Source organism: Oryctolagus cuniculus, chromosome 12 (genome assembly GCF_964237555.1).
Source record: "Oryctolagus cuniculus chromosome 12, mOryCun1.1, whole genome shotgun sequence".
Taxonomy (NCBI): Eukaryota; Metazoa; Chordata; class Mammalia; order Lagomorpha; family Leporidae; genus Oryctolagus; species Oryctolagus cuniculus.
In genome coordinates, this window is record NC_091443.1 from 87,355,524 (window position 1) to 87,379,499 (window position 23,976).

A 23,976-nucleotide genomic window follows, 5' to 3' on the forward strand; every position below is an offset into this window, starting at 1 on the left:
GCCCATGCATCCTGCAACTGGAGATCCTGTCCTCCTTGAGCCCACCAGTGGAATTCCTGTCCAATTATCAAGTGATACTCCTCTCTAAAATGTTCATTAATCATCTCTGATAATACAGTTTTTATGCTATTATAATACTCATCACTTGGTATTGTAATTGTTCTTTTTCTCTCCACCATTAGACTGTGGTAGTATTGGGGACAGAAACTACATTTCACTCCCTCCCAAAGTTTACCAGACAGGAAGTACTCAACAAGTAGTTGTTCAATGGATAATGGAATTGCAGAGAATCAAAACACATTAATCAGGGCCGGAGCTGTGGCGCAAAGGGTTAACACCCTGGCCTGCAGTGCTGGCATCCCATATTGGCGCTGGTTCAACACCCGGCTGCTCCACTTCTGATCCAGCTCTCTGCTATGGCCTGGGAAAGCAGCAGAAGATGGCCTGAGTCCTTGGGCACCTGCACCTGTGTGTGGGACCCGGAGGAAGCTCCTGGCTCCTGGCTTCTGATTGGTGCAGCTCCGGCCATCACGGCCATCTGGGGAGTGAACCAGCGGATGGAAGACTTCTCTCTCTGTCTCTATCTCTCTGTAACTCTTTCAAATAAATAAAATACAATAAAGAAGCTGAATGGGATAGAATGCAATGAAGGAAGGATTCACTTTAAACAGAAGAGAAGGAAAAGTCACAGAAGGTTTCTCTGAGAAGGTAACATACAAGCTGGGGCCTGAAGGATGAGAACCAACTAATTATGCAAGATTTTAGTGAAAGAATTCTGTCAGCAGAAGGAACTGTAAGTGGAATGCATTTGCCCATTTGAGAGACAGTACAGACAGGCTAGAAAATGAAATCAGTTTGGAGAAGCAGGACCTTGTGGTAGAGGCCTACCTGCACCTGCCTTGAGTCTGGGATTTCCTACTTTACATCTGCTATTCTCTGCAAAATCTTCTACTTACTATTGCCAGAGCAAGACAGTAGGAAGATGTCAAATGATTCTGAAAGTGCCTCTGCTGGTAAAAAGTATTGCTAGATACAAGGCCATAATAATATGAAAATCTCGTAAGCACACAATAAAATTACTGAAAAGACAAGTTCTTTCTACTGATTATAACGCAAGTCAAAATGAGAAATATCAAAATGATTCTAGATTCATTAGAGGTAATAAAACAAAACTACTCTGAAAATACATGAGCTAAAAATCTAACTTTTTAACTGGATTTTTCTATTCCTATATAAAAAATTCTATTCCTATATAAAAAATTTAGATTCTAATGATTAAATATGTCTGGTTTTCATTGATCAAGGTTTTACTTCGCCTTCACAAAAATGAAAAATTTTCTGATATTGTGAGAATGCATAAATTTATAGGCATTAGAAATTTCCTCTCAGTAATAGTTTTGTGGTTGTTTATGTCATAATCTAATGCAAGTAGTACTGTAATTTTTAAAACAAAGTCAATCCATTACACAAATGAATATTCGTGAAACTAGTTGCTAAAGCAACTCAGTAGTTGCTAGGAAGTCAAGCCGTGTGAAATAACACACGTTACTCCTATTCTCAGTAGCATCTGCTGGCTTTGCTAACCTGAACATGAACAAATCTCTAAATATAAAGACCCTTTTATTATGCTAGTCAGGTCTTGAAATTCCAGGTTCCCAGACTTCTACTGGTAAAAATAAATTCATTCTCAGCATGTCTAAATTCAATTCTGTACATTGTGATCTCTGGCTGTTGTAGTGATGCCTTCAAGGCCCCCTGCAAAGGATCAGAGGTAAGACCTTTTCCATCTTCGTCTGTAGGGTCAACAGAAGTAGCAGAGGTAACAAACAACGATCATCTCATGCTCCCCTTCTCCTAAGGGTCAAAGTTTATGACAATGAATCTTCACAGTAATTCAGTTTCCAACAGCTATGAAGTAAAAGAAAGCACTTGAGATGAAAAAGGGGATTGTTTTACATTCTCTAAGCTGATCTCCAATTATCAGGTCTTTCATTTTCTCTTCCCTAATCAAATAGGGAGACCCATTCAAAATGATATAAGTACCCAATGTGCTGTCTTCCCAGTTTCATATCTTTAAACTGGTCTGGTAATGATAATAGAAGGAATTAAAAAGAAGAGAATGTTACAACGTGGGAAGCAGTCCACACAGCACTCATAGAATGACAATCGCTTTAAGTAACCCTAAGACCTCAGAATCAGCCCTTAAGGCTTCCTGATCTGGTTGAAAAGCCTGTGAGAGCACTTCAGACATGGAAAGCCAATACACTGTGGCAAAAATGTTCTACATGAAGGAACATGAGACCCCAGCAGAAAGAAATGTCTATCAAAGAAGGATGTACTTTTCTCTAAAGGGAGGAGAGAACTTCCACTTTGCTTATGGCCTTATGGTACTGACAGAGTTTGTAGATTCAAAAGGCTTCCATAGCCTAGGCAACTCATGCCAAGAGTCTCGGCTGGTCACTGACGTCATACATAATAGAGTTTGCCTTCTGTGTACAAAGTTAACTGAAAATGAATCTTAATGGAGAATGGGACTGGGAAGGGGAGAGTGGGAGTGTGGTTGGAGGGTGGGTATGGTGTCCCACCATAAAGTTGTACTTAATGAAATTTGTATTCCTTTAAAAAATTATTTAATTAATTAAAACATAAAAATAAAAATGATAAATACACAATGTACCATCTTCCCAGTTTCACATTTTTAAACTGGTTGATTTTGACAGTGTCATCTCACTCATAAATTCATACTTAAAATAGAAAATCCATTTCCTTGCCTGGAAAATAAAATTGCATAATTTCTCCTCAGAATTCTAATTCAATATTAAGGCTGGGAACCATAGGAAGTAATGCAAACAGTAACTGTTGGATAAACACTCTAAAAAGAATGCATATTTTTGCATTCTAAGTCAGGGGATTACTGAGTAAAAATTCACTCTTACCTTTTCAAAGGTAAGGTAGGTTGAAGGACCAATAGCATCTGCATCACCTGAAGTTTGCTAAAAATGCATAACTTAAGGTTCTACTTCAGACTTACTAAATAAAAATCTGGATTTTACTGATACCTGCATGCAGATCTACCTACATCTTCAAGTCTCAAAATCAGTTAAAACTTTAAAAATCTATTACACACAGGTCTTATAACAGGTCCTATGTAAAAAAAAATTTCTGCTTGTCTTAAAACATACCAAAGTTTATCATAGCTATTGTTATTATTGTAGTTAGTGGAAGACACTGACATAACAAAGTTCTTACCTAATCTGAGCTCTCCGAAGTTCCCACACCCTATCTTCTTGCCAACCCTGAAGTTGGGTCCCACCATAAGAACCCCAGAGGATGCGGAGGAGCCAGACGGTCGGGAGCAGTGTGCACTCCTTTGTGCCATGGGTTTGGCTGTCCGTTGTCTTTCATCCTTTTCCCTACTAGGATGGTCCATGATCCTACACGACAGTCTTTGTACAACAAGTATCCTTAGTGTGTATACCTCTCTTCAATACAAATGCATCTCCAAATAAATCGTAGTCAGGGAAAGATAAGGAGTTCTTTTGGCACCATATTTATGTTTCTAATATAAATCCAGTAGATGAAAAACCATTGGTTAGTTCTCGTAGGACATGTAGTCTGTAGATCTCAAGCATAGGAGGACATTTTGTAACCTAGGTAAAGATCAAGAAAATATGCAGTTAAAAATTAAATTTTAAAGCAAACTGAGAAAGTCACTACTAATTAGAATGGAACCCATCCAAAGATGAGCCAAGTGGATAGCTTCCTGAATTAGGTTTTGGTTTTATATCCTCTAACAGTGTAGCCATCTGGATTAGTTATTCATGTGTTAACATAAGCTCAGTAGGCTGCAGACCACAGAAGCTAAGGGAATACAAAACTCTTTAATATAAAATGCTTTCTTCTAGTAATGTAGTTATGACCAAAAAGAAAATCTTTGTTGATTTTCTCATCACTGGCTAACACAACAACCTGATGGAATTAAAGCCAACATAAACAAACTGAGGATAATATTAAATTAAAAGCTCTTCCTTGGGGCTGGCATTGTGGTATAGCGGGTAAGGCCACCACCTGCGATGCCAGCAGCCCATAATGGCACCAGTTTGAGTCCTGGCTGCTCCATTTCCAATCCAGCTCCCTCCTAATGGCCTGGGAAAGCAGAAGCAAACTGCCCAAGTGCTTCAGCCCCTGTACCCATGTGGGAAACCCAGAAGCAGCTCCTGGTCCCTGGCTTTGGCCTGGCTCAGCTATGGCTGTTGGGGCCATTTGGAAAGCGAACCAGCAGATGGAAGACCTTGCTCTCTCTCTCTCTCACTCTGCCTTTCAAATAAATAAAATAAATCTTAAAAAGAAAAAAAGCTCTTCATTTAAATTTGGTCAAAATTTACAAGAAATGAGGCTGCTCACTCTCCCTCTTACCTGTTCTCAACATTTAGCAAGCACAAGCAGCAATCATACAATTTAAAATGTTACCGATTAGCACAGACTACTGTGTGTTCTATTCATTTGAAAGGCAGAGTGACGGAGAGAGAAACAGAGCTCCTCCTCTGCTGTTTTAGTCCCCAAATGGCAGCAACAGCCGGGGCTGGGCCAGACCAAAGCCAGGAGCATGGAATTTCATCAGGGTCTCCCATATGGGTGGCAGATTCTTGTGCTACTTTCTCAGGAGCATTAGCAAGGAGCTGGATTGGAAGTGGAGCAAGCTGGGACTGGAACCAACACTCAGATATAGGATGCTGGTATTGCAAACCGTGGCTTCCTCCACTGTGCCACAATGCCAGCCCTGAGACAGACTACTTCTATGAGACAATCTCTAAAATAATATTGGTATTCAGTAATTCTTGACTAAAATTTTGCTCTAGTATCTTCTGTAGAATGAGTATGTCATGACAGATACCTGAGAGATCCTTTGCAGAATCCCATGGTGAAACTAAATCCAAGAAACACAGTATTTTAAAGATAACTCACCCCTAACAGAATTCTCTGGAGTCTCAATTCAGGACTGAGTCCAACATAAAAGTTTACAATTAGATCATTTAGATGCTAAATTTGACTATCTGTATGAGTATCCTTAAGAAAAAAATAGTTACCACCATTAATGTATTGAAAACCTACTTATATTTTCCTAAGTATTTTCCTTAAAACTTTAAAGAACTGAATTAGAACAACGACTTGGTTATTATCACTGGTATATAACAGGCAATATGTCTAGGATGTAAACTTCCCAAAGACACCTTTAATTATGCAATAGTTCAAAAACAGGTATAAAACTGTGAGATGACTGTATAAGTGAGCCCATAATCCCAGAATAAAATCTGTTCACTCGATTAGAGTAAACTGCTTATTTTCATCATTTCTTTCTTCTATGCATTATCAAAACTGTGTAATGACATCAGGCTTCCACAATGCTAATCACCAATAAAATATATTTCTCTGAATTCAGGAAACCATAGATTTACATTTATAAGTATGTTCGTAAAGGTAGAAAAATCAAGAGTGATGACATGAGGTCAGCAATTATTAGATCTCTCACAGAAAGAGCATCACAAATTCCCATTTTTCCTCATTCATTCTTTCTCTTATTTCCAACTGTATGCCACATCCTCAGATTATCCCTGCGTTTTACCCAAATCTCTCAAACAATATCGGAAAGAGAAAATAAAATTCAAGATGTTGTAATCAGATAGGCCCATCTTTATTGTGTGTGTCTACATACATAAAAGACTGGCAGCTATACTCTCTTCTACTACATCATAAACTGATTTGAGAATGGAAATAATACATACGTTAGCCTATGCAATTTATGATCATTCAAGTAACTCCTAAATATTCATGAAAACAGTCTCATTTGTAAGATTTGGAAGCCTCACTCTACTACTTTGTGTAATTTTCTTTATAATATGTATTTATTCTGTTTTTCTAACAGATGGAAGTTATTTTTATGTTTTCATTACTTTTTTGACAGGCAGAGTGGACAGTGAGAGAGAGAGACAGAGAGAGAGGTCTTCCTTTGCTGTTGGTTCACCCTCCAATGGCCACCGCGCTGCAGCCGGCGCTCTGGGCTGATCTGAAGCCAGGAGCCAGATGCTTCTCCTGGTCTACCATGCGGGTACAGGGCCCAAGCACTTGGGCCATCCTCCACTGCACTCACGGGCCACAGCAGAGAGCTGGCCTGGAAGAGGGGCAACCGGGACAGATTTCGGCGCCCCGAACGGGACTAGAACCCAGGGTGCCGGCGCTGCAGGCGGAGGATTAGCCTATTGAGCCACGCCCCGGCCTGTTTTCATTAACTTTTTCCATTGCACATAGCCTGGTGTAACATTAGGTGAAATAATCACACACAGCCTTTATTATCCATGTACAAAGGTACTTCAAAAAGTTTGTAGAAAATGAACTCATAATTTTTGGTACAAGGGGTCAGCATTGTACCTGGTACACTGGTATCCCAAATGAACACCCATTCCAGCCCTAGCTGTTCCACTTCGATCCAGCTCCCTGCTAATGAGCCTGGGAAAGCAGCAGAAAGTGCCCATGTGCTTACCCAGCCATACGGCCATTTTGGAGAGTGATCCAGCAGATGTTGATCTCTCTCTCTCTCTCTCTCTCTCTCTCTGTAACTCTACCTTTTGATTTTTGGTACAATTTTTTTTTTTAATTCATACACTGCTTTTTCATAATACTTTTTTTTTATGAACTCTTTGAAGACTCCTTGTGTACATGAATTTCAACACTCTTTTTTGTGCCAAAATAAACTTTTAATTCTATTTTCCATGAACCTTTTGAAACCCTTTTGAATACCTGCATATGCCTAGAAAAATATACAGTACTTGCCAGGGTAGAGACCTACAGAAAACTTAAAGTCTTATTCAACTGGGAGAGATGTTTGTTAACAGAACAATCACCTCACCTCCCATAACCATGGCAAAAACTGACAGTAAAGGGTCAATTTCCTAATCTATACACAGAACATTAGCACTATCTAATCTGTAATTATGAAAAAAGTACTTCATACCTCTCATTTAAGAAAGCAATTTAACTGGGCCGGCGCCGTGGCTCAATAGGCTAATCCTCCACCTTGCGGCGCCGGCACACCGGGTTCTAGTCCCGGTCAGGGCGCCGGATTCTGTCCCGGTTGCCCCTCTTCCAGGCCAGCTCTCTGCTATGGCCAGGGAGTGCAGTGGAGGATGGCCCAGGTGCTTGGGCCCTGCACCCCATGGGAGACCAGGAAAAGCACCTGGCTCCTGGCTCCTGCCATCGGATCAGCGCGGTGCGCCAGCTGCAGCGGCAGCCATTGGAGGGTGAACCAATGGCAAAGGAAGACCTTTCTCTCTGTCTCTCTCTCTCACTGTCCACTCTGCCTGTCAAAAATAAAAAAAAAAAAAAAATTTAAAAAAAATAAATAAAAAAAAAAAAAAAGAAAGAAAGCAATTTAACTGAATTATCAAGTTTCTAAAAGCCCTATTTCTAGGCCGGCACTGCAGCTCACTAGGCTAATCCTCTGCCTTGCGGCGCCGGCACACCGGGTTCTAGTCCCAGGCGGGGCGCCAGATTCTGTCCCGGCTGCCCCTCTTCCAGGCCAGCTCTCTGCTGTGGCCCGGGAGTGCAGTGGAGGATGGCCCAACTTGGGCCCTGCACCCCATGGGAGACCAGGAGAAGCACCTGGCTCCTGGCTTCGGATCAGCGTGGTGCGCAGGCCGCAGTGGCCATTGGAGGGTGAACCAACGGTAAAGGAAGACCTTTCTCTCTCTCTCTTACTGTCCACTCTGCCTGTCAAAAAATAAAAATAAATAAATAAAATAAATAAAAAACCTATTTCTTTAATGCATCCATTACTCAAAAGCATTTTTCTGGCTTCCAACTATAAACTCTTTAGTCATAAGACCCTTTAATATCAACTCTATTTAAACCCATGTATTAAAGAGGAACTACGTAAACACAAGGAGCACTCATGTCTTAGCCTTTTACCTTGACCTTTCTGTATGTACTCAAGGCCTGACTCAGAATGCCTTGTGAAATCTGTTAGAACCATCCCAACATTAACACTTGAAACATCACTCATTTGCTATCTGCTTTGTACCAGATTATAATTGTACACTCTAATAACCAATTTGATTACAAACCTCTAAGTTTAGGGGTCCCGTCATATTTCCTTTAGTTTCTAACACGATACTTAAAAATCATAAAAATAATTATGGTGGTCTTGTCAACTGACAGAAAACAAACTTGTAATGACATACTCAAACACACAAAGTAATAAGGTAATACCTATAGTTTATCAAAAAGCTATTATAATTCATTTAAATTAGCTAGGATTTCCATTTCACAAAGTTACTAAATGGTTTAGTCACAGGCAATAATAGATAACATGTGAAAATGTTAGCTCAAAAATCAGGTCAAGGCCAGCGCCGCAGCTCAATAGGCTAATCCTCCGCCTGCGGCACCGGCACCTCAGGTTCTAGTCCCGTTCGGGGCGCCGGATTCTGTCCTGGTTGCCCCTCTTCCAGTCCAGCTCTCTGCTGTGGCCCGGGAGTGCAGTGGAGGATGGCCCAAGTCCTTGGGCCCTGCACCCACATGGGAGACCAGGAGAGGCACCTGGCTCCCAGTTTCGGATCAGCGCGGTGCGCTGGCCGCAGCGGCCATTGGAGGGTGAACCAACAGTAAAGGAAGACCTTTCTCTCTGTCTCTCTCTCTCTCTCTCACTGTCCACTCTGCCTGTCAAAAATAAAAAAATAAAAAATAAATAAATAAAAAAAAAGAATCAGGTCAAAGAGAATACCCAAAGTAAACATTAAGTTATACATTAACTTTAAGGACTGCCTTCCAAAGAAAACAACAAAAGACAAACCATATGTTTACATTACTGATTTTATTATCCATCTTAGATTATTTTAACTCTTTTTCCCTACTAAAAAAGATAAATCATATAAGTTATATAAATGGAAATAGCAGGTATTTATTTTCCTGGAAAATACACAATTGGGCAATCACTTGCAACTTATTTATTAACCACATTTTTTTTCTATTAGATTTTTAAAAATTATACAATTTCATGTATTTCCTATATATAGATTCAGGTACATAATGATACATCCCACGCTACCCTCCCTCCCACCCATGCTCCCATCTTTCTTGCTCCTCTCTCTCCTAGTTCCATTATTAAACAAGTTACACATAATGAACGCAAGTTCATTTGAGTATTAGTGAAACCAGCAAGTTCTTTAAGAAATCTCTAATCTAATAGTATTTATTAACTTATACAAGACTGAATTCAAAGAAAATATTTTTAAAGTATAAGATACCACATACTCTTTGAAATCAAGTTATGATCCATTTCTGGAACTGGTTTTCTCATTTCCAAAATGCATCACTCTTATCAATAAAGTCCCATTCCATTACTGAATAAAAATGAATTTCTATTACAGACATGCATTAATATTATCCTTTGAAGGTTATAAATACTATGTGGAAGGGCCAGCGCTGTGGCATAGGTTAAGCCTCCACATGAAGTGCCAGCATCCCATTTGGGCACCAGTTCAAGTCCCAGCTCTTCCATTTCTGATCCAGCTCCCTGCTACTGCATATGGGAAAGCAGTGGAAGATGGCCCAAATACTCAGGCCTCTGTACCCATGTGGGAGATTCAGAGGAAGCTCCTGGCTCCTGGGTTCAGATCCGCCATTGCTGCCATTTGGGGAGTGAACCAGAAGATAGATCAATCTCTCTCTCTCTCTCTTTCTGCTCTCTCTGTATCTCTCCCTTTCAAATAAATAAATCTTAAAAAAAAAAAAAAGTATTATGTGGGAATCCCTCTATTTTGTTTTGAAACTTTTAACAACAAATCTCTAAGTTGTTAAAAAAAAAAATAGATTCTGGCTGGCGCCACGGCTCACTTGGCTAATCCTCCACCTGCGGCGCCAGTACCTGGAGTTCTAGTCCCGGTTGGGGCGCCGGAGTCTGTCCCGGTTGCTCCTCTTCCAGTCCAGCTCTCTGCTGTGACCCAGGAAGGCAGTGGAGGATGGCCCAAGTGCTTGGGCTCTGCACCCACATGGGAGACCAAGAGGAAGCACCTGGCTCCTGGCTTCGGATCGGTGCAGCGCGCCGGCTGTAGCAGCCATTTCGGGGATGAACCAATAGAAGGAAGACCTTTCTCTCTCTCTCTCTCTCACTGTCTAACTCTGCCTTTCAAAAAATAAATAAATAAATAAATTCCTACAAATGGCTTTCTTGACTGAGAAGTTATAAGGGTTCTCTAGCAGATTAAAGAATCACTGCTAATAGCAAAATCAATTAACCTAATTTGCCAAACTGTGGTAGGTGAACTGATGCCAAATCTGTCTGTTTTATGTCAGACTTGAAGACAATGTCTATCTTCCACAGTGGTTAGTGAAAAGATTTTCTTCACAGACAGCTCCAGGCAGTATCTATCACAAAAAGCCATGAAACTGAAATACGAGAAATTTATGCTTCTGGTAATTACTGCTCTGACCTAGCATATAAAAGAGTTAGTATGCTGGGTCAAAATAAAGAGTTCAATTGGCCCAAAGTCATTCTCTGTACACTTGAGCAATGAGTATTTTGTGGGAGAGACAGGAGTAGTCATCTATCATGAAAGAAATAAATGAAATCAATTTATAGTCTTACATAAATCTAAAAATTTCAGCTGTTACTATAAAAGTAAAAAGAAAATATCTAAATAATTATAGCTGTGAATTGATCTATAAAATGGAAATAACCACTGGTTTACTTTTATGTATTTTAAATTCTCATACTTTGATTTTGTCAAAAATGGAGCACAAAAGTATTTAAATTTTAAAGTCAAAACACACCGAGCCTTTATTGATGACAGTCAAGATAAAGGTTATCAGGCTCTGATATAACTTGTAATAAAACTGTTTAAAGGCATGGAGAGGTGGACCATAAGGTAAATGAATGGGATACTCAAAAGGCACCCATCTTCTTTCTCTGCTATTATTGCTTCATCCACTATATGTTAGCTTTCCAAACTGTAAGCTCTTCAAAGAATGAGATCACAGCCAAAATGATGTTTTAATACAGGATAAGGGGGGCCGGTGCCATGGCTCACTTGGTTAATCCTCCACCTGCGGTGCTGGCATCCCATATGGGCGCCGGGTTCTAGTTCCGGTTGTTCCTCTTCCAGTCCAGCTCTCTGCTGTGGCCCGGGAAGGCAGTGGAGGATGGTCCAAGTGCTTGGGCCCCTTCACCCACGTGGGAGACCAGGAGAAAGCACTTGGCTCCTGGCTTCAGATTGGCATAGTTCCGGCCATAGTGGCCATTTCTGGGTAAACCAACAGAGGAAGGATCTTTCTCTCTGTCTCTCTCTCTATCTGTCAAATAAATTAAAAAAAAAAAAAAAAAAAAGGAGAGAGAGAGAGAGAAAGAGAATACAGGATAGGGACCAATGCTGTGGCATAGCAGGTAAAGCAGCCACCTGCAGTACCAGCATCCCATATGGGTGTCGGTTTGAGTCCTGGCTGCTCCACTTCTGATCCAGCTCTCTGCAATAGAAGATGGCCCGAGTCCTGGGACTCTGTACCCATGTGGGAGAACCAGAAGAAGCTCCTGGCTCCTGGCTCCTGGCTTCAGATTGGCTCAGCTCTGGCCATTGTGGCCACTTGGGGAGTGAACCAGAAGATGGAAGACCTCTCTACCTCCCCCTCTTTCTCTCTCTCCCCCTTCCCTCTCCCTCTCTCTCTGCCTATCTGTAACTCAGCCTTTCAAATAAATAAATCTTTTAAAAAATAATAATACAGGATAAATTTCAAGAGTAGTATTACACCCAGGGTAAGCATGCAGTAAACATTTAGTAAAAATGATATCTATGTGCATGTGTGTGTCTACAAACACTATCAAAAACCTTAAACAAGTAAAAATATAATAATAGGACAATTAAGTACAAATAAAAAACTTAATAATTCATTTTACCTAAAATCAAATCAAAAACATAAATTATAATATATACTTGTCTTCAGGGAATGGAAGACTCAATAGAGCTGTGATGCCAATTTTTCCCAAATTGACAGATTTAATGCAAACTCTATCAAAACTACTAAATCAGTTTCATAGGAACTGATAAGCTGATTTTAAGAAGTATGAAGGCACTTCACAAAGCTCATGGAAAATGGAATTAAAATATAAGCTAAGGGGCTGGCGCTGTGGTGTAGCAGGTTAAGCCATGGCCTGCCTGCAGTACAAGCATCCTATATGGGCAACGGTTCAAGTCCCAGCCCACTCCACTTCCGATCCAACTCTCCACTAATGTACTTGGGAAAGCAGCAGAAGATGACCCAAGTCCCTGGGCCCCTGCATCCACATGGGAGATTCAGAAGATGCTCCTGGCTCTAGGCTTCCACCTGGCCTAGTCCCAATCATTGCAGCCATCTGGAGTATGAACCAGTGGATACAAGATCTGTGTGTGTGTGTATGTCTCTGTAATTCTGCACTTCAAATAAATAAATATACCTTTAAAAAGAAGGTAAGTTTCTTGGTGTAAAAATTTTTGAAATCCATGCATAGATTTTCCATAACTATATTTTCCATCAACATTTTGAATACCCCTAGTATCTACAGAAAAGCAAAAGACTTGGAACAGTCAAAACAATCTTAAAACACACACATAAAAAAGAACAACAGTGCATAATTCCCCTTACACAAGAAGTCTAGAGTACTCAAAATCATGAAAACACAAAGTAGAATGTTGATTGCCAGGGAATGGGGAAAGGGAAAATTAGTAGTTGTTCAATGGTTACAAACTTTGAGTTTTACAAGATGAAAAAGTTCTGGAGTAATGTGAGTGTTGCTGTTGCACAACACAGTCAACACTACTGATCTGTACACTTAAAAATGATTAAGAGGGTAACTTGCGTTTTATGTGCTTTTTCCTCACAATTAGATTCATCCTGGCCAAGCGCTGGCTGTAACAGCCACCTTGGAAGTGAACCAGCAGATTAAAGATCTTCTTCTCTTTCTCTCTCTGTAACTCTTTCAAAACAAATAATTTTTTTTTTTCCAAAAAATGGCACATGCCCATGAAGAAGGAAAGGTACAGAGGGCCCAGTGCAGAATGTCAGATCCTGAAAGGAGTGAAGAGGTCAGCCTAGGAGGTTAGAGCCCAAGCATGGAAAACGCAATGCAGCATGATGTGAGCACGCTGAGGTGAGGATGGCATCCGTGTGGAAGCAGAGTTAGAAGTCAGATCCAGGCACTTTAATACGGGATGCAGGCACCCCAAGCAGCATCCTCACAGCTGGGCCAGATGCCCACCCCTCACTATATATGTTCTGTGATTTCATCAACTTCTGAGGGCCTAACTCTTAAGCAGCCTCTTCAGTTTTCACTTTCTTCTCCAACCGCTTAGATTTCACAGTCTACTACTTCTATCAGTGTACTTCCAAAGCCCCTATCCTATACAAATCCAACTACTTTCTTTGTACTCACCCCTGGTTATTCTGAATATTGGTAAACAAAAATGTCACAACTAGTATTGTTATAAATATATGGTCTCCTAATTCACCAGGACCATGATGATGTTATACACTCCTTGTGTTATCTGTCTGCCTCCTTATCTTTAGAGAATCATCTACTTCACTTAGGAAAGAGAAGTCACAGGTAAAACCTCCACCACTGGAAGAGGTATGGGCTGTTCAACATTTTTGGAGGACAAATATCCAAAATACTTAAAAAATTAAATATAGTTGCAATTATTTCAACCTTCAAATTCCATTCTGAACAACTTGTAAGTAATTACAGCAATTCATGGAAACCACCCACTAATATACAAGCAAGTCATGTCACATGCACATCAACTTTATACTCCACAACAACAAAAAAGTAAGCCAAGCCCAATCTCATCTATCATTACACCCAATGAGGGAATGGCTCAGAGTGCAATTAGTAGGAGACATCAATCTTGTTCCTCCAGATTCTGTTTGAATAGGCTCTCCCTGTATATGAATCTCAAAACAAGTAACATAATGTTATCATTTAAAGATAGGGTTTTTTTTTTTTTTTAAGATTTATTTATTTGAAAGTCATAGTTACACAGAGAGGGGAGGCAGAGAGAGGAAGAGAGGCCCTCCATCCACTGGTTCACTCCCGCAGCTGGCCGCAACGGCTGGAGCTGTGCTGATCTGAAGCCAGGAGCCAAGAGCTTCTCTGGGTCTCCAACATGGGTGCAGGGGCCCAAGACCCTGGGCCATCTTCCACTGGTTTCCCAGGTCATAGCAGAGAGCTGGATCGGAAATGCAGCAGCTGGGACTTGATCCGGTACCCATATGGGATGTCCGCACTGCAGGTGGCGGCCTTACATGCTACACCACAGCACCAGCCCCAAAGATAGATATTTTTTATACGACACAGCCCCAGAACACACTGACTCCATTTGATGCTCAGCTAAAGAAATATCCATCTTGGGGCCACCCAAGCTGGTTTGAGTCCCAGCTGCTCCACTTCTGATCCAGCTCTCTGCTATGGCCTGGGAAAGCAGTAGAAGATGGCCCAAGTCCTTGGGCCCCTGCACTCAAGTGGCAGTCCTTGAAGAAGCTCTTGGCTCTATGCTTCAGATCAGCACAGCTCTAGCCATTGGGGCCATCTGGGGAGTGAACCATCGGATGGAAGACCTCTCCCTCTCTGTCTGATCTGCCTCTCTGTAATTCTGCCTTTCAAATTAATAAATAAATCTTTTTTTAAAAAAAAGAAACATCCATCTAAACCAACAGTGGAAGAAAAACTGATTACACTAGACAATACTGAAGGCATTACAGGTTTCTGAAAAGCTCATGTGACTAAACATAGGAATTTTATGTCATGAGAACCATACCTTAGTAAGACCTGACGAGCTATGCTAAAGAGGATATCCACTAACTAATATTTTTAATACTAGAAACTAGAGTCAACTTAAATATTCATGACTAGGAAAATGGTTAAATTTCATATGTCTGTGCTGTGGAAAAGTGTAGAACTATTGGGGGAAAAAAGGATAGATCTATGTGTCCTAGTTTTGGGCAGAAAGGATAATATACATAATACAATCTTACCATAAAAAGAGAAATTTTTTTAAAAATATACTGAATCCTTTTCTAAACTCCCTTGTGTAGATATATGTTTGCATGTACTTAGATGGCCAGGAATATATGTAAGAACTCTAACAGGGGCCAGTGTTGTGGCAAAATGGGTTAAGGTCCCAGTCTGCAATGCCAGTATCCCATATGGGCACCAGGTCAAGGCTCAGCTGTGCCACTGCCAGTCAAATTCTCTGTTAATGTGCATGGAAAAGCAGTGAAGGATGGCCCAAGCCCTTGGGCCCCTGCACACATGTGGGAGACCTGGAAGAAGCTACTGGCTCCCGACTTCAGATGGGTTCAGCTCCAGCTGTTGTGGCCATTTAGGGAGTGAACCAGCGGATAGAGACTTCACTTTCTCTGTCTCTCCTTCTGTCTATAACTCTACCTCTCAAATAAATTTAAAAAAAAAAAAAAGACCCTATGTTCCACATCAGAGTACACAGGTTTGATGCCCCATTCTGGACTCTGACTCCAACTTCTTGCTGGTGTGGAACCTGGCAGCACTAAAGTAACTGTATTCCAGCCCCACATAGGGGAGACCAGAATTGGGTTACCAGTTCCCAGTCTTCAGCCAGGTCCAGCACCAACTGTTGTGGTTATCTTGGGAATAATCAAACAGAAAAGAGCTCTCTTTAGCCTCTCTTCCTCTCAACTTTTTAAGAGGATTAGAACTGAGGCAGGTGTTGTAACACACCAGGTTAAGCTGCCACTGGGAATGCCTGTTCCCTGTGTTGGAGTACCTGATGCAAGTACTGCCTCTAGGGCTGGCATTGTGGCAAAGTAGCTAAAGTGCCGGTATCCAACATGGATGCCAGGTGGAAATCCAGATGCTACACTTCCGATCCAACTCCCTGTTAATGTGCCAGGGAAAGCAGCAGAAGATGGCCCATAGTGCTTTGGCCTCTCAATCCACATATGACACCCACAAGAAGCTCCAGGCTTCTGGCTTCAGTCTCACACGGCCCTGGCCATTGCAGCCACTTGGGGGCGGGGGGGAGTAAACCAGTAGATGGAAGGTCTCTCTTATCTCTCTCTCTCTCTGTTGACTTTCAAATAAATAAAAAATAAATAAATCTTAAAAAAAAAAATTCTGTCTCCACTTCCAATCCAGCTCCAACTAACATATACCCTGGGAACTAACAGATGATGGTTCAAGTATTTGGGTCCCTGAAACCCACATGGGAGGCTGGATGGAATTTCTGGCTATTGTTTTTGGCCTGGCCCAGCCCTGATTGTTGTGGGCAGTTTTGGGATGAACCAGAGGATGGAAAATCTGTCTCTCCCTGTCACTCTGCCTTTAAAACAGATAGATAAGGACTGGTGCTGTGCCACAGCAGGTTAAGCAGCAGCCTATGTTGCCTGCATCCCAACAGATTAGAGTACCAGTGCATGACCCAAGTGCTTAGGACCCTGCTACCCATGTAGAAGACCTAGATGAAGTTCCTGGCCCCAGGTTTCAGACTGGCCCCATCTAGATGCCGTCATTTGGGGAGTAACCAGTGGATGGAAGATCTCTTTCTCTGTATCTCTCCTTCTCTCTAACTCTGCCTGTCAAATAAAATAAGTAAATCTTTTAAAAAAAGTAGATAAATAAATGAATAAACTTTTCTTAAAAAATGAAAACTAATGGCAAAACGATTGGTTAATTAATTTGAGAGATACAGGAACACATGGATGAGGCAGGGAGTGAGGCAAGTAGTCAGAGAAAAAGAGATTCAGCCCACTGGTTCACTCTCCAAATACCCACAGCTGCCAGGGCTGGGCCTTAGCTGGAGCCCAGAAGCCAAGAACTCAACCTAGGTTTCCCACACGAGTGGCAGGGACTCAACTCCTTGAACCATCAGCTGCTGCTAACCAGGTTCTACACTGGCAGAAAACTGGAATCAGAAGCTGGAGATGGGAATCAAATCCAGGCAGTCTGATGTGGGATGTGGGTGTCTTAACTAGCATCTTCACCACTAGGCCAAATACCCACCCCTGTTTCGTTTTAAATCCAATTCTAAGGTGTCGCTCCCCCTCTTCGTGGAGGAACGACACTAAACCCTGCGCTGTTCTTTCGTCTACTCGGCCCTCCCCGGGTTTGCTGCTGGTCCTTCCCGGGTTGGCTACCAACCCTTCCACCTCCGTGGAAGGGCGGTTCCCCCTGCCACATTCCCCACTTCCGCAGGGGAGCGGCACACCGCCGGCCGGCTCTCTCGGGGGCTGCACAGGTGTTCCCCTTAGATGTTCCCCTTAGATGTTCCCCTTAGATGTTCCTGGTGCATGCCGTCTCTCTCCTCCTTTATAGTCCTCTTCCACCAATCCCAACTCGGCTGCCCACACGCCAAGTACGCTGCTCTCCTCCAATCAGGAGCAAGTCCTACAGTTTACTGGTTGAACTGGAGGCAGCTGCGTAGAAGCTGTTTTCTTCTCTCCCAGCGCCATATTGTGGGAGAGCAGATGCACAGAATAAGTCTTAATTCCAGTAACTTAGTCTAGTCCGGGTTGCTCCCCACATAAGGATTCTCATCTAGTAGTTTTTCTAGAACTAGCAATATTCAGTACCTATATACTTTTCCAATCTATACAGAAACAATCTACCTAACACAGGCACAAAGTTAGTAAGACCAAGGTTAGAAATCTGGAATTTTTTTTTTATTTTCAGCTTCAATACTTAGCTGCTTTCTCCATTTCTTTTTTATTTTTTATTATTTTTTCAAAAACATTTTATTGATTTATTTGAGAGGTAGAGTTACAAACAATGAGAGGAAGAGACAGAGAGAAAGGACTTCCTTCCGTTGGTTCACTCCCCAAATAGCTGCAACAGCCGGAGGTATGCCAATCCAAAGCCAGGAGCCAGGAGCTTCTTCCTATTCTCCCATGCCAATGCAGGGGCCCAAGCACTTGGGCCATCTTCTACCGCTTTCCCAGGCCATAGCAGACAGCTGGATTGGAAGAGGAGCAGCTGGGACTAGAATTGGCGCCACAGGCAGAGGATTAACCTACTGTACCATGGCACCTGCCCTTCTCCATTTTTCTTTTTTTTTTTTTTTAATTTGAAAGAGTTACAGAGAGAGACGGAGAGAGAGAGATGAGGGACAAAGATAAAAGAAACCTTCCATCCACTGGTTCACTCCCCAAATGACCACAATGGCCAGAACTGGGCCAATCTGAAGCCAGGAGCCAGAATCCTCTTCTGGGTCTCCCATGTGGGTGCAGGGGCACAAGCACCTGGGCCATCCTCCGCTGCTATCCCAAGTCATTAGCAGGGAGCTGGATTTTTTTTTTTTTTTTTTTTTTTTTTGACAGGCAGAGTGGACAGTGAGAGAGAGAGACAGAGAGAGAAAGGTCTTCCTTTGCCGCTGGTTCACCCTCCAATGGCCGCCGCTGCAGCCGGCGCACCGCGCTGATCCTGGCAGGAGCCAGGAGCCAGGTGCTTTTCCTGGTCTCCCATGGGGTGCAGGGCCCAAGCACCTGGGCCATCCTCCACTGCACTCCCTGGCCATAGCAGAGAGCTGGCCTGGAAGAGGGGCAACCGGGACAGAATCCGGCACCCCAACCGGGACTAGAACCCGGTGTGCCGGCGCCGCAAGGTGGAGGATTAGCCTATTGAGCCACGGCGCCGGCTCTGGATTTTTATTTTTTTTTATTTTATTTTATTTTTTTTTTTATTTTTTGACAGGCAGAGTGGACAGTGAGAGAGAGAGACAGAGAGAAAGGTCTTCCTTTTGCCGTTGGTTCACCCTCCAATGGCCGCCGCGGCTGGCGCGCTGCGGCCGGCGCGCTGCGGCCGGCACACCGCGCTGATCCGATGGCAGGAGCCAGGAGCCAGGTGCTTTTCCTGGTCTCCCATGGGGTGCAGGGCCCAAGCACCTGGGCCATCCTCCACTGCACTCCCTGGCCACAGCAGAGAGCTGGCCTGGAAGAGGGGCAACCGGGACAGAATCCGGAGCCCCGACCGGGACTAGAACCCGGTGTGCCGGCGCCGCTAGGCGGAGGATTAGCCTAGTGAGCCGCGGCGCCGGCCAGGGAGCTGGATTTTTAAGTGCAGCAGCCAGGACCTGAACTGGCGACCATAGGAGATGCCAACACTGCAAACGGCAGCTTACCCTGCTGTGCTACAGCACCAGCCCCTGCTTTTTCCATTTGAATGATCTTCTCTAACAGAAAAAAGGATACTGAAAACATATCAGATTTTGAATCATAAGAAAAAAGAATTTAAATAATTGCTTTTAAAAAGAAAAAGAGTGGCTGGTGCTGCGGCTCACTAGGCTAATCCTCCGCCTGCGGCGCCAGCACACCGGGTTCTAGTCCCGGTCGGGGCACCGGATTCTGTCCCGGTTGCCCCTCTTCCAGGCCAGCTCTCTGCTGTGGCCAGGGAGTGCAGTGGAGGATGGCCCAAGTCTTTGGGCCCTGCACCCCATGGGAGACCAGCGGAAGCACCTGGCTCCTGGCTTCAGATCAGCGCGGTGCGGCGGCCGCAGTGCGCCGGCCGCGGCGGCCATTGGAGGGTGAACCAACGGCAAAAAGGAAGATCTTTCTCTCTCTCTCTCTCTTTCTCTCTCTCACTATCCACTCTGCCTGTCAAAAAAAGAAAAAGAGTAAGAATTTTGGCTCAGTGGGTTAAACTGCTGCTCGGGATAACAGAACCCCGTAGCAGAGTACCTGATTGATTTCCCAGCTACTCTGCTTCTCTTTCAGCTTCCCGCTAATGCAATCCTAGGAAGTAGCAGTGATGGCTCAAGTGGTTGAATCACTACCACCTATATCAGAGACCCAAATGGAGTTCTGGGCTCTTGGCTTTGGCCTGACCCATCCCTGGCTGTTGTAGGCATGAGGAGAGTGAAGAAGCATATGGACAATCTCTTTCTATCAGTACACCTTTCAAAAACAAGGAAACACCACCATTCTTGCAATTAAAAAAGATAGACGTGCATTCCTTTGAAAATATAATTTCAACATAAATGGATCTTATACAAGGTGCTTCAAGAACTTTGCCCAAAATGGAATGGGTGTTGTGGTGCAGCTGGTTAAACTGCCACCTGCAACACCAGCATCCCATATCAGAGTGCTCATTCCAGTCCTAGCTGCTCTGCTTCCAATCCAGCTCCCTGCTAATGTGCCTGGAAAAGCACCAGAAGATAACTCAAGTACTTTGGGCCTGTCACCAACATAGGATGAAAGTTAATGGAGTTGCTGGCTCCATTATGACCAGTTGAGGACTGAACCAGTTTATAGAAGATCTCTTTTTTTCTTTTTTAAAGATTTATGTATTTATTTGAAAGGAAGAGTTACAGAGAGGCAAGGGAAAAGGCAGAAAGAAAAAGTCTCCCATCCGCTGGTTTACTCCCAAAATGGCCACAGCGGATAGAGCTGCGCCAATCTGAAGCCAGGAGCCAAGAGCTTCTTCCCAGTCTTCCACACGGGTGGAGGGGCCCAAGGACTTGTTCCATCTTACTGCTATCCCAGGCCATAACAGAGAGCTGGATCAGAAGTGGAGCAGCCGGGACTCAAACCAGGGCCTATATGGGATGTCAGTACTGCAGGTGGCAGCTTTACCCGCTATGCCAAGGAGCTGGCCCCTTGAAGATCTTTTATTTTGACTCTCTGTCACTCTGCCTTTTGAATGAATGAATAAATAAATAAATAAATAAATCTTTTTTTAAGAAAAAGAAGTCTGCAGCCGGCGCCGTGGCTCAATAGGCTAATCCTCCACCTTGCGGCGCCGGCACACCGGGTTCTAGTCCCGGTCGGGGCACCGGATTCTGTCCCGGTTGCCCCTCTTCCAGGCCAGCTCTCTGCTATGGCCAGGGAGTGCAGTGGAGGATGGCCCAGGTGCTTGGGCCCTGCACCCCATGGGAGACCAGGAAAAGCACCTGGATCCTGGCTCCTGCCATCGGATCAGCATGGTGCGCCGGCTGCAGCGGCGGCCATTGGAGGGTGAACCAACGGCAAAGGAAGACCTTTCTCTCTCTGTCTCTCTCTCTCACTGTCCACTCTGCCAAGAAAGAAAAGAAAAGAAAAGAAAAGAGAAGAGAAGAGAAGAGAAGAGAAGAGAAGAGAAGAGAAGAGAAGAGAAGAGAAGAGAAAAGAAAAGAAAAGAAAAAAGAAAAGAAAAGAAAGACAGAAAGACAGAAAGACAGAAAGAAAGACAGAAAGAAAGACAGAAAGACAGAAAGAAAGACAGAAAGACAGAAAGACAGAAAGACAGACAGACAGACAGAAAGACAGAAAGACAGACAGACAGACAGACAGACAGACAGAAAGACAGACAGACAGACAGACAGACAGACAGACAGAAAGACAGAAAGACAGAAAGACAGAAAGACAGAAAGACAGAAAGACAGAAAGAAAGAAAGAAAGAAAGAAAGAAAGAAAGAAAGAAAGAAAGAAAGAAAGAAAAAGAAGTCTGCCAAGAGGCCAGTATTGAGGCATAGAGGTGCAGCTGCCATCTGCAATGCTGGCATCCCATAAGGGCACAAATTCACATCCTGGCTGCTCCACTCCAATTCCCTTCTAGATCCCTGCTAATGTACCTGGAAAGCAGCGGAGGATGGCCTAAGTCCTTGGGACATTTCCACCCATATGAGAAACCCAGATGGGGTTCACACTCCTGGCTATGGTCTGCATCTGCCCCTGCACTGCCACCAATTGTGGAGTAAACAAGTAGATGGAAATAGCCCACCTGCTTGCTACCCACCCCCCATATAATATCATAGATATATCATATTGATATGACATGATATCATACCATATCATATCATATAATTTCCCATTCAAATGATAAATAAATCTTAAAAAAAAAAAAAAAGGTAAGATGGGGCTGGGGCTGTGGCACAGTGGGTTAACACCCTGACCTGAAGCACTGGCATCCCATATAGGCACCGGTTTGAGTCCCAGCTGCTCCTCTTCCAATCCAGCTCTCTGCTATGGCCTGGGAAAGCAGTAGAAGATGGCCCAAGTCCTTGGGCCCCTGCACCCACATGGGAGACCCAGAAAAAGCTCCTGGCTTTGGATCAGTGCACCTCCACCTGTTGCTGCCATCTGGGGAGTGAACCAGTGGATGGAGACCTCTTTCTCTGTTTCTACCTCTCTGTAGTTACCTCTCTTGGTAACTGTCTTTCAAATAAATAAAATAAATCTTTAAAAAAGCACAAGCACCCATATTTCTTCAAAGTGATCTTAATTCAATCCACAAAATCTTTAGTAAGTGCCTATGTGTATAAGATTGAAATATTCACTGGTGATGTAACAGAACATTGAATATCATGGAGGGGGGGGATTCAGAAAGTCTATGGAAAATGGAATTAAAAGATACTGATATTGGTGTTAAAAAAATCTGAAATTGATGGATGTGCAGGGTCTTGAAAAAGTTCATGGAAAATGTGCATTATGAAAAATTATGCATGGATTTCCATGTTTTTGCACAAAATATACTTATCTTTAATAGTTCAATTTTCCATAAGCCTTCTGAAGTACTCTCTTGCAGTTCCTCTGCTCAGAGTCTAGAGGGGACTTCCCAAGCAAACATGAATAAAAAGAACTATGAACTGGGATTATGATACAAATCAAACAAAGATCTGCAGAAATAAGAATTGTGGGAGATCAAAAGGGAGAATTTCAGAAAGAAGGTGACAAGGTCTTTATTAGAAAGCACATTTAAACAGTGTCCTCAAGGTTGAGGAGCCAACCTCACCAAGCGCTAGGGACAGAGCCTCCAGACAGAGGAAACAGCAACCTACAAGGAAAGCTTTTTGGTGAAAGAAGACAAGCCAGGTGGGGGATTACAATGAGCAAGGTGAAACGGCAGCAGAGTCCATTATTCAGGATTTTACAGGTCTCTCATGTTGCAATGAGAAGCCATTTAAGCAGGGGGATGAGATTTATATTTAAAGAGATTTAGGTTTATAAAAGGCATTTATCTTTTTGAAATGATTGACTCTGAGTGCTATGTGACCTATTCAGTGGAGTCAAACCAGACTTACCTGCCTTAGTAAAGGCAATTATTTCTTTTCATAGAGGACACTCGGGTTCAGAGATATTCACAGACTGGGTCGCACAAACCCAGTCAGAAGTCTAAAGCCTGAGTCTGTTCTGCTTTCTGCCACACTCACCAAAGGACCCTGCTTGCCCACACACTTACCCATTTATCCCCATTGAGTCAAAAGTGCACTGGTCTCACAACTGTCCTCCTAAAATAACAAAAAACAAATGGGTGTGGTTATTTATTTATTTTTTTAAGAATACTTTTTATTTGAAAGGCAGAGCAACAGAGAGCACCAAATGGCTGACAGCCAGGGCTGAGCCAGGATGAAACCAGGAACCAAGAATTCCACCTGGTCTCCCGTGTGTGTGGCAGCAACTCAAGTCCTTGGGCAACAGCCACCGCTTCCCAGGTGCATCATCAGGGAACTGGATCTGAAGCAGAGCAGCTGAAACTCAAACCAGCACTCTGATATGGGATGCCAGTGTCACAAGTGGCAGCTTGACTGTGCCACAATACCAGCCAAATGTGTAGTGATTTTTTAATCTAGCCACAAGTTTTTTTGCTAGGAAGCCTTATTCTTTACACCTTGAACAACTTAAAAGTTTCTTCTGTTTCCCATAGTTAATGTTCTTCATTATCTGAGTAGAATATACATGCCCCCTTTTTGTGGCAAAATTTACCCACAAGGTCATATTTAGGTTTTGGCTTTTTGTTTGTTTTTTGTTTGTTTTTAAAGACCTGTTCAGGGCCAGCACTGTGGCGTAGCAGATAAAGCTGCTGCCTGCAGTGCCAGCATCCCATATGAGCGCTGGTTCAAGTCCCGGCTGCTTCACTTCTAATCCAGCTCTCTGCTAATGGCCTGGGAAAGCACTGGAGGATGACCCAAGTGCTTGGGCTCCTGCACCATGTGGGAGACCCAAAGAAGTTCCTGGCTT

The 23,976-nt window shown here is 43.2% G+C and overlaps 1 protein-coding gene across 22 annotated transcripts in view; it reads right to left on the reverse strand.

The window, feature by feature from the left end:
* The window catches only part of CSNK1G1 (casein kinase 1 gamma 1), a 208,369-nt gene that overhangs the window by 131,329 nt on the left and 53,064 nt on the right, over positions 1-23,976 (reverse strand). For 17 of the 22 annotated variants that reach the window (XM_051821876.2, XM_002718121.5, XM_051821873.2 and 14 more), the window contains 2 exons: positions 23,198-23,246; positions 3,250-3,650 (listed from right to left, as the gene is read on the reverse strand). In XM_051821876.2, coding sequence (XP_051677836.1) covers positions 3,250-3,430 — 181 coding nt within the window. In that variant the 5' untranslated portion in view covers positions 3,431-3,650; positions 23,198-23,246. The remainder of the gene's footprint in view (positions 1-3,249; positions 3,651-23,197; positions 23,247-23,976) is intronic. The other 5 variants (XM_070054371.1, XM_051821867.2, XM_070054372.1 and 2 more) reach the window with 2 other exon arrangements.